The 13691-nt window shown below is 51.3% G+C and overlaps 3 protein-coding genes across 3 annotated transcripts; all 3 read left to right on the plus strand.

Moving 5' to 3' along the window:
- Positions 1-384: 384 nt before the first annotated feature.
- Positions 385-2311, plus strand: LOC130402297 (G-protein coupled receptor 84-like). The gene is made up of 3 exons (XM_056606448.1): positions 385-419; positions 952-1914; positions 2014-2311. The coding sequence occupies exons 1-3, from the start codon at positions 385-387 to the stop codon at positions 2309-2311; spliced, it is 1296 nt and encodes a 431-aa protein (XP_056462423.1).
- A 2264-nt stretch (positions 2312-4575) lies between these two features.
- LOC130402300 (G-protein coupled receptor 84-like) lies at positions 4576-7278 on the plus strand. Its single transcript, XM_056606450.1, has 4 exons — positions 4576-4610; positions 5144-6043; positions 6128-6475; positions 7143-7278. The coding sequence occupies exons 1-4, from the start codon at positions 4576-4578 to the stop codon at positions 7276-7278; spliced, it is 1419 nt and encodes a 472-aa protein (XP_056462425.1).
- Positions 7279-11131: 3853 nt separating this feature from the next.
- On the plus strand, positions 11132-13000 carry LOC130402301 (G-protein coupled receptor 84-like). The gene is made up of 2 exons (XM_056606451.1): positions 11132-11166; positions 11701-13000. Exons 1-2 carry the CDS (start codon positions 11132-11134, stop codon positions 12998-13000), a joined length of 1335 nt encoding a protein of 444 aa, XP_056462426.1.
- The last annotated feature ends 691 nt before the right edge of the window (positions 13001-13691 follow it).

A 13691-nucleotide genomic window follows, 5' to 3' on the forward strand; every position in this document is an offset into this window, starting at 1 on the left:
GGAGGCCGAATTATTAAAACCTAATATACATTAAAGAAATAATGTATGTAGACACTCATGCAGCTTCTCCTAGGTCATGGAGCAACGTGCCCTTGTTCTGACGGCATTCATATGAGAAAAGCTAGACTCACACGTATCGGTTGAGCCAAACATTGTCAGAATAAGTGATGCCAGTTCCTGATTGTGGGGTACTGATACTGGCTAGTATCACCGGCTACACAAAGAAACCTGATTTGCATGCAAATATGTTTCGCCATTATTTTGTTTATTTTTTGAATAAACCGCTAGTTGAATAGGCCTGGCATACATCAATAACAGGATTTAGCGTTCATCTGCAGGCTAGACGCGGATGTGGCAGAAACTCGTCTTGAGTGTTCATCTATCATGGAGCCATCGGCTTGGAGGGACGCCTCAACAAGGTGAGACTGATTACTATGGACTGCTTCTGTGTTGACTCCTCACTCCCTATAGATTAACAGAATTATCTAAAATTATTAATTTGTTTAATTTACGCATGCATTATAATCTCCGTATATAGTGGGAGGAACCTCAATCTGGCTCTCCAACAGAGAAGTTCAAACAAGTTTTACTCACTACTAAGTTGATAGCACCGCTCTTGAAATGCATTGCAGTTCTGCATTTTAGAAAACAGAACTACAGAAAGCTGATGGCTCCAGCTTACAACACCATCACATCTTCACGGGGAATTGATTCTGCAAATCAGTAGAGCTGCATTATCTATATTAGAAGCAGTGTGCTCTCTCTAAATAAGTAGAGCTGCATAATCAATATTAGAGGCACTGTGCTCTCTGTAAATCAGTAGATAGATCATCTTTATGCCAGTTCCTGGCCTCCATGTATTTAATGGACCCCTGTGTTAACATGATGTCAGAGATGTCCCATAATATTCTAACTAATTCATCCTTTGGTTTGTTTATTGACTGTACTCAGAAATCTGACGCATGATTCGGACTCAGTTAACCAGACCTACTTCTCCTGCTACCACCCCCTGGTGGTGGAATACCGCTACTTTGCCGTGCTGTGGGGGTGCCTGGTCACGATCACTGGCACCGTGGGGAACCTGATGACCGTCCTGGCCTTCGCCACTGACCCGTGCGTCCGGACCCGCTTCAACGTGCTGATCGTCAACCTGGCGCTGGCCGACCTGCTGTACTGCGCGCTGCTGCAGCCCGTCGCCACCGACTCCTTCCTGCACCTGCGGTGGCGAGGCGGTGCACTGGGCTGCCGGGCCTTCGGCCTGCTCCTCTTCGTCTCCAACGCAGTGTCCGTCCTCACGCTCTGCCTGATCGCCGTGAGCCGCTACCTCCTGGTGCAGCGGAGGTCCACCTTCGAGCGGCTCTTCTCCGCCCGCGGCCTGCTGCTCATGCTGCCCTCCACCTGGGCCCTAGGCCTGGCCAGCTTCGGCCCACTCTGGCCCGTGTACGTCTTCGTGCCTCTGGTCTGCACCTGCAGCTTCCACCGGACGCGGGGCCGCCCCTACACCACCATCCTTTTCGTCCTCTACTTCTTCACGGGGCTGTTCTGCGTGGGCGTCTTCTACCTGCTGATCCACCGGAGGGTCCGCCTGGCGGCCTGGGCCGTCCTCCGCCACCGGCCCAGCCGACACTCCTCCAGGAAGAGGGTCGCTCCGGCGGCCGGGACGGAGGACGACAGCGGCATCAGCAGCGGAGGTGGGGCCCCCACGTGCACCAGTGAGGTCGACAGCCAGGGGGAACCGCCCGCACAGAGGGCCGGAGCCACGTGGTACAAGGAGCCGGGGGAACCACAGCCGACTCGCTCTGCCCTGGAGACGCACACGGCCAGGGCAAGGGCCTCCCCAGAGGAGCCGGCCACCACCCTGTCAGCCACCACCCCTCCGGCTTTGACCCCACCATCTACGACCCCGCCACCAACGTCCCTTCCGTCCACCTCCCCTCCATCTAAGACCCCTCCGTCCACCTCCCCTCCGTCTACGACCCCTCCATCCACGACCCCCCCCCATGCGACCCAGAGCTCCGGGGGCGACGAGTTAAAGCGGTTGACCCGAATGTGTTTCGCCGTCTTCCTGTGTTATCTGTGCAGCTTCGTCCCGTTCCTGCTGCTGAACCTGGCCGACCAGAGGGTCCGTGCTCCGCAGCTCCTCTACATGTTCTGCGCCAACCTGACCTGGCTCAACAGCTGCATCAACCCGCTGCTCTACGCAGTGATGAACCCCCAGTTCCGCCGGTCATACCACCTGCTGCTCACCAGGGCCTTCTCGCCCCTGGGCCGTCTCTGGAGGGCCCTGAGGAACAGGTCGGCCTCCTGCTAGTCCTCCATGTCCGTAGACTAACTCTCCATGAAGCGCTGAAGACAGACCGCTACAGACAGACCGCTACAGACGACCTCGCCTTTTAATGGTGCAGCTCTGCCGTTTCATCTTCACAGTTCTCGTTTCCTGCTGCTTGACCGCTAACTGCTACTGCTTCTCCCGCCAATGTAGCCTAAAGGGAAGGAGCCAACGTTATGGAACACACCCATAGGCGTTCCTAAAGGGCCAAACTCCAAGAGCCGGTCAATGCAATTACCGGTATGGAACAGCTGGTCAGAACGGCAACAATAATGGACAGGTTTAATGTTGAAGTTTTCTTGGATAATGATGGAAGTTCGTAAAATTCTTGCACAACATGGAAACGTTGTAGACTTGCCCCAATGAGGGGTATTCCGATTTAACGCAACCTGTGTTTTTTTGGGCAAAAGAGGAAGCCTGAAAAGGACAACTTTCTTAATGGGCCTAACAGATGCACACACGACTTCCGATTAAATAGGGTCGGCTACCTTTTGGTTGTCCAGTTCCACTTTCAAATGTTTAATAAAATAATAATCACCGACACCCGTGCCAGTTTGATTTCAATAATCGGTATTTATTTATTTATTACCTTACTGTTGCTGCTCGTCTCTAGAGACAATGCCTTACAGATCTTCTGATTAACGAACCCCCTCTGCTTCCTACCATCAGGGGACTCCCATATAAACCCCTCACCTAAAAATGATCAGTATATTTGTGCACATCCTCCCCTTAAGTGGTCCCATGCCTCGGCTTTAAACCACCATGTCCCTAGTCTGGCTGAACGGAAGTGGACAGCGTCTATTGCTTAGCGGCCGATTTGGCCGCGACTCCTCCCCTTCCGGTTGCTGGCGTTACCGTATTGTGCCCCCCCTCAAACTCGGAAACTAGGCAGTATGCCGAGTTTTGAAGAGGACTTTGACGGCGCTGTAAAGTTGGCATGTTTGGCTCTTTCCATCGAAAATTGCAAAGAACTGCAAAAGATTTGCTTACAGCATTTGCTGAGGAAGAAAGATGTTCTATTTTGCATGGACACTGCTGCTGCTTCCCGGGCTTAGCCCCACCCTAGACGATTGTGATTGGTTTAAAGAAATAAAAAAAGGCCCGCCCAGTTTCCACATAGGCTCGAGGGTGGCTCCAGACCATTCTACTTGCTGTAGTTTGGTCTGGCTTTGCGAGACTACTACCATGTCCCTAACCTATCACTGCAGTACCTTTCAACCACCGCCAGATGGCGACTGAACCCCGACGCACCTTTCAACGCAACACTTTGCTGGTTCTTAAATAGTTCAGACATATCAGTAATGCGTCCTTATACTTGAAGCTCGACATACAGAATGTCCAAAGCATTGTAACTCACAGCTCGGTCTGTTCGGGGAACAGATCAAGTCCAGTCTGACACGGGCGACCACATGACAACTTGCTTACTTCAGCGACTGGCATCACTGTGAACTGTGAGCTGCTGGTCTCTGTCTCTTAAGACTTAATAAAGCTGTCCCCCCCTGACAGTGGACGTTGGCCTGGTCCCGGCCCCCAGATGTGTTGGGAGGAGTCCATCCTTGAGCTGCTGTCTAGTCTTTGATATTACAAAACAGATGAAGGGGTGAGGGCGGTCTGCAGATTAGATGACGGGGTTAGGGGGGTCTTCCAAAATAATTATTCTTTTGTCAACCATTATATATTAACCAGGTTTGTTCTTAGTCAATTCCATAAAATATATATATATATATATATATCGAAATTAAAAGCAATCCCAGCCTCAATTAAAATGTTAAAAGTAAATGAATACTGCAGTCTCATCCCTCAGTAGCGGTTTCAATGGGGACTGGAGGCCGAATTATTAAAACCTAATATACATTAAAGAAATAATGTATGTAGACACTCATGCAGCTTCTCCTAGGTCATGGAGCAACGTGCCCTTGTTCTGACGGCATTCATATGAGAAAAGCTAGACTCACACGTATCGGTTGAGCCAAACATTGTCAGAATAAGTGATGCCAGTTCCTGATTGTGGGGTACTGATACTGGCTAGTATCACCGGCTACACAAAGAAACCTGATTTGCATGCAAATATGTTTCTCCTTTATTTTGTTTATTTTTTGCATGAAACCTAAAAAATTAAGAGGGGCCGCATTTGGCCCACGGGCCGCTAGTTGAATAGGCCTGGCATACATAATTAACAGGATTTAGCGTTCATCTGCAGGCTAGACGTGGATGTGGCAGAAACTCGTCTTCAGTGTTCATCTATCATGGAGCCATCGGCTTGGAGGGACGCCTCAACAAGGTGAGACTGATTACTATGGACTGCTTCTGTGTTGACTCCTCACTCCCTATAGATTAACAGAATTATCTAAAATTATTAATTTGTTTAATTTACGCATGCATTATAATCTCCGTATATAGTGGGAGGAACCTCAATCTGGCTCTCCAACAGACAAGTTCAACTTCAGTTTTACTCACTACTAAGTTGATAGCACCGCTCTTGAAATGCATTGCAGTTCTGCATTTTAGAAAACAGAACTACAGAAAGCTGATGGCTCCAGCTTACAACACCATCACATCTTCACGGGGAATTGATTCTGCAAATCAGTAGAGCTGCATTATCTATGTTAGAAGCAGTGTGCTCTCTCTAAATAAGTAGAGCTGCATAATCGATATTAGAGGCACTGTGCTCTCTGTAAATCAGTAGATAGATCATCTTTATGCCAGTTCCTGGCTTCCATGTATTTAATGGACCCCTGTGTTAACATGATGTCAGAGATGTCCCATAATATTCTAACTAATTCATCCTTTGGTTTGTTTATTGACTGTACTCAGAAATCTGACCCATGATTCGGACTCAGTTAACCAGACCTACTTCTCCTGCTACCACCCCCTGGTGGTGGAATACCGCTACTTTGCCGTGTTGTGGGGGTGCCTGGTCACGATCACTGGCACCGTGGGGAACCTGATGACCGTCCTGGCCTTCGCCACTGACCCGTGCGTCCGGACCCGCTTCAACGTGCTGATCGTCAACCTGGCGCTGGCCGACCTGCTGTACTGCGCGCTGCTGCAGCCCGTCACCACCGACTCCTACCTGCACCTGCGGTGGCGAGGCGGCGCGCTGGGCTGCCGGGCCTACGGCCTGCTCCTCTCCGTCTCCAACGCCGTGTCCGTCCTCACGCTCTGCCTGATCGCCGTGAGCCGCTACCTCCTGGTGCAGCGGAGGTCCACCTTCGAGCGGCTCTTCTCCGCCCGCGGCCTGCTGCTCCTGCTGCCCTCCACCTGGGCCCTGGGCCTGGCCAGCTTCGGCCCGCTCTGGCCCATGTACGTCTTCGTGCCTCTGGTCTGCACCTGCAGGTACCACGGGACGCTGCTCCGCCCCTACGCCACCGTCCTGCTCCTCCTCTACTTCTTCGCGGGTTTGTTCTGCGTGGGCGTCTTCTACCTGCTGATCTACCGGAGGGTCCGCCTGGCGGCCCGGGCCGTCCTCCGCCACCGGCCCAGCCGACGCTCCTCCAGGAAGAGGGTCGCTCCGGCGGCCGGGACGGAGGACGACAGCGGCGTCAGCCAGGGGGAACTGCCCGCACACAGGGCCGGAGACACGTGGTACAAGGAGCCGGGGGAACCACAGCCGACTCGCTCTGCCCTGGACTCGCACACGGCCAGGGCAAGGGCCTCCCCAGAGGAGTCAGCCACAACCCCGTCAGCCACCACCCCTCCGGCTTTGACCCCACCATCTACGACCCCGCCACCAACGTCCCTTCCGTCCACCTCCCCTCCATCTAAGACCCCTCCGTCCACCTCCCCTCCGTCTACGACCCCTCCGTCCACCTCCCCTCCGTCTACGACCCCTCCATCCACGACCCCCCCCCATGCGACCGTGAGCTCCGGGGGCGACGAGTTAAAGCGGGTGACCCGAATGTGTTTCGCCGTCTTCCTGTGTTTCGTGTTCTGCTTCGTCCCGGTCGTGCTGCTGAACCTGGCCGACCAGAGGGACCGCGCTCCGCAGATCCTCCACATGTTCTGCGTCAACCTGACCTGGCTCAACAGCTGCGTCAACCCGCTGCTCTACGCTGTGATGAACCCCCAGTTCCGCCGGTCCTACCACCTGCTGCTCACCAGGGCCTTCTCGCCCCTGGGCCGTCTCTGGAGGGCCCTGAGGAGCAGGTCGGCGTCCTGCTAGTCCTCCATGTCTGTAGACTAACTCTCCATGAAGCGCTGAAGACAGACCACTACAGACAGACCGCTACAGACGACCTCGCCTTTTAATGGTGCAGCTCTGCCGTATCATCTCCAGGAGCCGGTCAATGCAATTACGGGTAGTGAACAGCTGGTCAGAACGGCAACAATAATGGACAGGTTTAAGGTTGAAGTTTTCTTGGATAATAATAGAAGTTCGTAAAAGTCTTGCACAACATGGAAACGTTGTAGACTTGCCCCAATGAGGGGTATTCCGATTTAACGCAACCTGTGTTTTTTTGGGCAAAAAAGGAAGCCTGAAAAGGACAACTTTCTTAATGGGCCTAACAGATGCACACACGACTTCCGATTAAATAGGGTCGGCTACCTTTTGGTTGTCAAGTTCCACTTTCAAATGTTTAATAAAATAATAATCACCCACACCCCTGCCAGTTTGATTTCAATAATCGGTATTTATTTATTTATTACATTACTGTTGCTGCTCGTCTCTAGAGACAATGCCTTATAGATCTTCTGATTAACGAACCCCCTCTGCTTCCTACCATAAGGTACGGCGCAGATACGGGCCGCGTGCCCCGGCGCCCACCCCCACCACCCCCACCCCCACCACCCCCATCACCCCCACCTGCTACAGGGAACCCCCTCAGCCTGCTGCAGCCCGCCCCGGGTCCCATGCGTACCGCGCACGGCCACATCCTCTTCGCCCCCTACTGACCGGACCGGGGGGGCCCGGCGGGGAGAAGCACACTGTGAAGCCCACGGACCGGTGACACGTTTCACTGAGGCGGACATTCATCCATCCACCCCTTCTTTCTCATTTCCCCTTCATCCTCCAGCAGCCTGGCGTCCGTCAGGGGGGCCGTCCTGGGGGGACGGTCTGCCTAAGGGACGGTCTGCCTAGGGGACATCTGCCTAAGGGACGTCCGGAGAAATGCATGAAAAAAACACGGAGGTCCTCACACATCGATCATCTCCCTAAGTGTTCAGGCGGTCGGAGCTGTGAGGGACAAAGACCAGGCCGTGCAGACGACAATGGGATCTTTTTTCTTTCAAGGATTGTTTTTTTCGTTTAACATGACTGATGCAAAGCCCTACCTCTTCAATCCCCCCCCCTGCAACCCACACCTCCGTCCCGGTCTGTCCAACCAACACCTTCTCTTCCTGAGTGTGGGGAACGTCCTCCTGTGTCCACCGGCATCATTCTAACCTCCACACACCACATGGACTCGGACAATATGCACTTTTTAGATCTGTATTTTGTGAGCTACGTGTGCGTGCTTTCCCTCTTAAAGGTATTAGTATCTGTTTTAGAAGTGATTGATACTAGTCTATATTTTCTTCTCTGGGAGAGGAAACTCAAGTGAAGGAGGGAAGAATCGTGTCTTAAGGCTGAGACAGCTGACTGAAGGCCAATGGGGCTGTGATGAGACCTGAGACAGTGGCTTGGTAAGTGGCTTAGTGAGCGGCTTGCTTAGCGGCTTGCCTAGTGGCCTGCTTCGTGGCTTGCTTAGCGCCTTGCTTCGTGAGTGGCTTGGTGAGGGGCTAAGTGAATGGCTATGAGTGGCTATGTGAGTAGCTGTAGCCGTTTAGGTTCAACCAGCATTCCTCCCTTCGGTCCTCGACGGCCGATCACTAGCAGTGCGTATGTCTGCGAAGGGACCCAGCCCTCCCCCTTATGCAGATCTCATGGTACCAGCTGTTTCTGTACCTCATGTTTCAAACAGAAGTGTCTTAAAGGAATCATCTGAACACTGTGAACACAACCCAAGGGGCACTATACTCATTGTTCCCTGCCATAACAAAACTGAATTCTAAAACGCACACTGTTGCTTGTGGTGGAGCTCTGCCCACCGCGAGAGGCGGCTACACCAGCAGGGTGGTTGGGGGAGGGGGGGGGGGGGGTGCACCACGTGCACAACACCGTTTCCCTGTTTCACTTGAGTCCGTGTTTTAAAACGAGTTCATGTCGGTCACTCGAGTCTCGAGTGACCGCTACGTATAACTGCAGCATGTTGTGCAGTTCCACGGTCGTACGTCCTCATCATCCGCTCTGTCGCAAACGATTCCCTCCACACACTGAGGGCCCGGCGGCCAATCACTATGCTCGTTCTATTCCCCTTAGGCCACACCCTCTAGCTCTCTCCTTATGGGCATAGGTCAAAGGCAGTAGAGTCTGCACCTGACTCAAAACCCAAGGTCATGATCACTCCTATGACATGGGAATCGGATCAAGGAACCCAGAAAACACAGAGCACCAAGAAACCACCACACAACTGATCTCCAGCCACCCCACTGGCTCGATGTCCAACGTACTTCACATGTAGGCGTGCATCATACCATCGCGTAGTCAATGAGGGAAACACTCATGAGGCAAGAGACGCCTTTTGAGCACTAAAGCTATGATATGTTAAAGCCATGATAAACAATGGTGTTGTCATGGCATCCACGTAGACATTTAGCATGCCCCGAGCTCACATCACTGTGAACATGAGGATCTCCTTTCAGACTGATGCATTTCACATGTTGGGTTACAGGTCACATGTAGGGGTACAGATCACAGGTTTGGGTGCAGATCACATGTCGGGGAGTAGGTCACATTTTGCGCTACAGGTCATATGTTATGGTGAAACTCACATGTTGAGGTGCAGGTCACATGTCGGGGAGTAGGTCACATGTTGGGGTACAGGTCACATGTCGGCTGCAGGTCACATGTTAGATTGAATCTCACATGTTTGGGTACAGGTCACATGTTGGTGTGTAGGTCACATGTTGGGGTGCAGGTCACATGTTTGGGTACAGGTCACATGTTGGTATGTAGGTCAAATGTTGGGGTGCAGGTCACATGTTTGGGTGCAGGTCACATGTTGGGGTGCAGGTCACATTGTGGGGTTCAGACAATGCTACTCTTATGGGATTTGTGACAGGGAAATATTAGCAATACTTAAAAATACCCTACTCCAGAAAAAAGGTATATTGTATGATGCAATAACAGAAATCGTCTCAATATATTTAAATGTTACTTAGGGGGCATGTCATGACTTGTAATTGTACACATGTAGATTATTATAGAAATGTAAAAGAACAGAGAGAAAAATCATTGTTGATATTGAATTAGCTAAATAAATTATTAAATAATGTGAACAATGGCGGTTGTTGTTGTTGATATACTTCCCAATACACACACCTTTAAACCTTCAGGCTGAATGTTTACTACCTGATTCACTTAAAACCCATGTTTACTAGAGCAGGCTGAATGTTTACTACCTGGTTCACTTAAAACCCATGTTTACCAGAGCAGGCTGAATGTTTACTACCTGGTTCACTTAAACCTCATGTTTAACAGAGCAAGCTGAATGTTTACTACCTGTTTCATGTTAACCCCATGTTTAACAGAGCAGGCTGAATGTTTACTGCCTGGTTCGATAAAATCCCATGTTTATTAGAGCAGGCTGAATGTTTACTACCTGGTTCACTTACATAGCAGGCTGGATGTTTACCACCTGGTTCACTTACATAGCAGGCTGAATGTTTACTACCCGGTTCACTTAAACCCCAAGATTAACAGAGCAGGCTCAATTTTTACTACCTGGTTCACTTAACCCCCATGTTTAACATAGCAGGCTGAATGTTTACAACCTGGTTCATGTAAACCGCTGTTTAACAGGGCAGGCTGAATGTTTACTAACTGGTTCAATCAAACGCCATGTTTAACAAAGCAGGCTGAATATTTACTACCTGGATCACTTAAACCCTAAGTTTAACAGAGCAGGATGACAGAGGGAAATTTCATGACAAATGTCTGAAATTCCCCCAGTCCCCCCCCCCCCCCCCCCCTTCCATTGCACACGTCACTGAAATACAGAAGTTCAAAAAATACATTGCATACAATGGGCTACTCAACCTCCTTAACAAGTGGGCCGAAAAGGAAAACCACTGGGGGTTCATGGGCCACACCGAGTAAAACTACGTGAATAAATCGCTACAAATAAATCGTACTTAAAGTAGGGCTAACTTAATATATATATTACTACTACATGGAATCAACTTGTCAGACGCATTCCTTCCTTCTTCACTTTTAATCGGATCATTATAAAAGATTTTGTTCTCACATATTTTAGACACGTATTTAGAATTCAACAATGTTGTTTGAATCATCACAAAACAGAACTACTGTACATATGAGACATTTTGAGCCAGTGAGTCAGTGAGAAGGATTGCACTGCCTTGTTTGCCTAGTTTGGCTCATCCTGAGACACTCATGCAGCTTCTCCTAGGTCATGGAGCAACGTGCCCTTGTTCTGATGGCATTCATATGAGAAAAGCTAGACTCACACATATCGGTTGAGCCAAAAATTGTCAGAATAAGTGATGCCAGTTCCTGATTGTGGGGTACTGATACTGGCTAGTATCACCGGCTACACAAAGAAACCTGATTTGCATGCAAATATGTTTCGCCTTTATTTTGTTTATTTTTTGCATGCAACCAAAAAAATTAAGAGGGGCCGCATTTAGCCCACGGGCCGCTAGTTGAATAGGCCTGGCTTACATCATTAACAGGATTTAGCGTTCATCTGCAGGCTAGACGCGGATGTGGCAGAAACTCGTCTTCAGTGTTCATCTATCATGGAGCCATCGGCTTGGAGGGACGCCTCAACAAGGTGAGACTGATTACTATGGACTGCTTCTGTGTTGACTCCTCACTCCCTATAGATTAACAGAATTATCTAAAATTATTAATTTGTTTAATTTACGCATGCATTATAATCTCCGTATATAGTGGGAGGAACCTCAATCTGGCTCTCCAACAGAGAAGTTCAACTTCAGTTTTACTCACTACTAAGTTGATAGCACCGCTCTTGAAATGCATTGCAGTTCTGCATTTTAGAAAACAGAACTACAGAAAGCTGATGGCTCCAGCTTACAACACCATCACATCTTCACAGGGAATTGATTCTGCAAATCAGTAGAGCTGCATTATCTATGTTAGAAGCATTGTGCTCTCTCTAAATAAGTAGAGCTGCATAATCGATATTAGCGGCACTGTGCTCTCTGTAAATCAGTAGATAGATCATCTTTATGCCAGTTCCTGGCTTCCATGTATTTAATGGACCCCTGTGTTAACATGATGTCAGAGATGTCCCATACTATTCTAACTAATTCATCCTTTGGTTTGTTTTTTTGACTGTACTCAGAAATCTGACCCATGATTGGGACTCAGTTAACCAGACCTACTTCTCCTGCTACCACCCCCTGTTGGTGGAATACCGCTACTTTGCCGTGTTGTGGGGGTGCCTGGTCACGATCACTGGCACCGTGGGGAACCTGATGACCGTCCTGGCCTTCGCCACTGACCCGTGCATCCGGACCCGCTTCAACGTGCTGATCGTCAACCTGGCGCTGGCCGACCTGCTGTACTGCGCGCTGCTGCAGCCCGTCAGCACCGACCTCTACCTGCACCTGCGGTGGCGAGGTGGCGCGCTGGGCTGCCGGGCCTACGGCCTGCTCCTCTACGTCTCCAACGCTGTGTCCATCCTCACGCTCTGCCTGATCGCCGTGAGCCGCTACCTCCTGGTGCGGCGGAGGTCCACCTTCGAGCGGCTCTTCTCCGCCCGCGGCCTGCTGCTCCTGCTGGCCTCCACCTGGGCCCTAGGCCTGGCCAGCTTCGGCCCGCTCTGGCCCGTGTACGTCTTCGTGCCTCTGGTCTGCACCTGCGGCTTCCACCGGACGCGGGGCCGCCCCTACAGCACCGTCCTGTTCGTCCTCTACTTCTTCGCGGGGCTGTTCTGCATGGGCGTCTTCTACCTGCTGATCTACCGGAGGGTCCGCCTGGCGGCCCGGGCCGTCCTCCGCCACCGTCCCAGCCACCGCTCCTCCAGGAAGAGGGTCGCTCCGGCGGCCGGGACGGTGGACGACAGCGGCGTCGGCAGCGGAGGTGGGGCCCCCACGTGCACCAGTGAGGTCGACAGCCAGGGGGAACCGCCCGCACACAGGGCCGGAGCCACGTGGTACAAGGAGCCGGGGGAACCACAGCCGACTCGCTCTGCCCTGGAGACGCACACGGCCAGGGCAAGGGCCTCCCCAGAGGAGCCGGCCACCACCCTTCCATCCACCTCCCCTCCATCTAAGACCCCTCCGTCCACCTCTCCTCCGTCTACGACCCCTCCATCCACGACCCCCCCCCATGCGACCCAGAGCTCCGGGGGCGACGAGTTAAAGCGGGTGACCCGAATGTGTTTCGCCGTCTTCCTGTGTTTCGTGTTCAGCTTCGTCCCGTTCCTGCTGCTGAACCTGGCCGACCAGAGGGGCCGCGCTCCGCAGATCCTCTACATGTTCTGCGTCAACCTGACCTGGCTCAACAGCTGTGTCAACCCGCTGCTCTACGCAGTGATGAACCCCCAGTTCCGCCGGTCCTACCACCTGCTGCTCACCAGGGCCTTCTCGCCCCTGGGCCGTCTCTGGAGGGCCCTGAGGAACAGGTCGGCCTCCTGCTAGTCCTCCATGTCTGTAGACTAACTCTCCATGAAGCGCTGGAGACAGACCGCTACAGACGACCTCGCCTTTTAATGGTGCAGCTCTGCCGTATCATCTCCACAGTTCTCGTTTCCTGCTGCTTGACCACTAACTGCTACTGCTTCTCCCGCCAAAGTAGCCTAAAGGGAAGGAGCTAACGTTATGGAACACACCCATAGGCGTTCTCAAAGGGCCAAACTCCAGGAGCCGGTCAATGCAATTACTGGTATGGAACAGCTGGTCAGAACGGCAACAATAATGGACAGGTTTAAGGTTGAAGTTTTCTTGGATAATGATGGAAGTTCGTAAAAGTCTTGCACAACATGGAAACGTTGTAGACTTGGCCCAAAGAGGGGTATTCCGATTTAACGCAACCTGTGTTTTTTCGGGCAAAAGAGGAAGCCTGAAAAGGACAACTTTCTTAATGGGCCTTACAGATGCACACACGACTTCCGATTAAATAGGGTCGGCTACCTTTTGGTTGTCCAGTTCCACTTTCAAATGTTTAATAAAATAATTATCACCGACACCCGTGCCAGTTTGATTTCAATAATCGGTATTTATTTATTTATTACATTACTGTTGCTGCTCGTCTCTAGAGACAATGCCTTACAGATCTTCTGATTAACGAACCCCCTCTGCTTCCTACCATCAGGGGACTCCCATATAAACC

Source organism: Gadus chalcogrammus, chromosome 13 (assembly GCF_026213295.1).
Source record: "Gadus chalcogrammus isolate NIFS_2021 chromosome 13, NIFS_Gcha_1.0, whole genome shotgun sequence".
Lineage (NCBI taxonomy): Eukaryota > Metazoa > Chordata > Actinopteri > Gadiformes > Gadidae > Gadus > Gadus chalcogrammus.

Bases quoted from the DNA above. Each gene is read 5' to 3' on its own strand.
- LOC130402301 (XM_056606451.1), top strand. From the start codon at position 11,132: ATGGAGCCATCGGCTTGGAGGGACGCCTCAACAAG. The intron at 11,167-11,700 runs GTGAGACTGATT...GACTGTACTCAG, and splicing joins TGGAGGGACGCCTCAACAAG to AAATCTGACCCATGATTGGG.
- LOC130402297 (XM_056606448.1), top strand. From the start codon at position 385: ATGGAGCCATCGGCTTGGAGGGACGCCTCAACAAG. The intron at 420-951 runs GTGAGACTGATT...GACTGTACTCAG, and splicing joins TGGAGGGACGCCTCAACAAG to AAATCTGACGCATGATTCGG. The intron at 1,915-2,013 runs GTCCCTTCCGTC...TGCGACCCAGAG, and splicing joins TCTACGACCCCGCCACCAAC to CTCCGGGGGCGACGAGTTAA.
- LOC130402300 (XM_056606450.1), top strand. From the start codon at position 4,576: ATGGAGCCATCGGCTTGGAGGGACGCCTCAACAAG. The intron at 4,611-5,143 runs GTGAGACTGATT...GACTGTACTCAG, and splicing joins TGGAGGGACGCCTCAACAAG to AAATCTGACCCATGATTCGG. The intron at 6,044-6,127 runs ATCTACGACCCC...TCCGTCTACGAC, and splicing joins CCTCCGGCTTTGACCCCACC to CCCTCCGTCCACCTCCCCTC.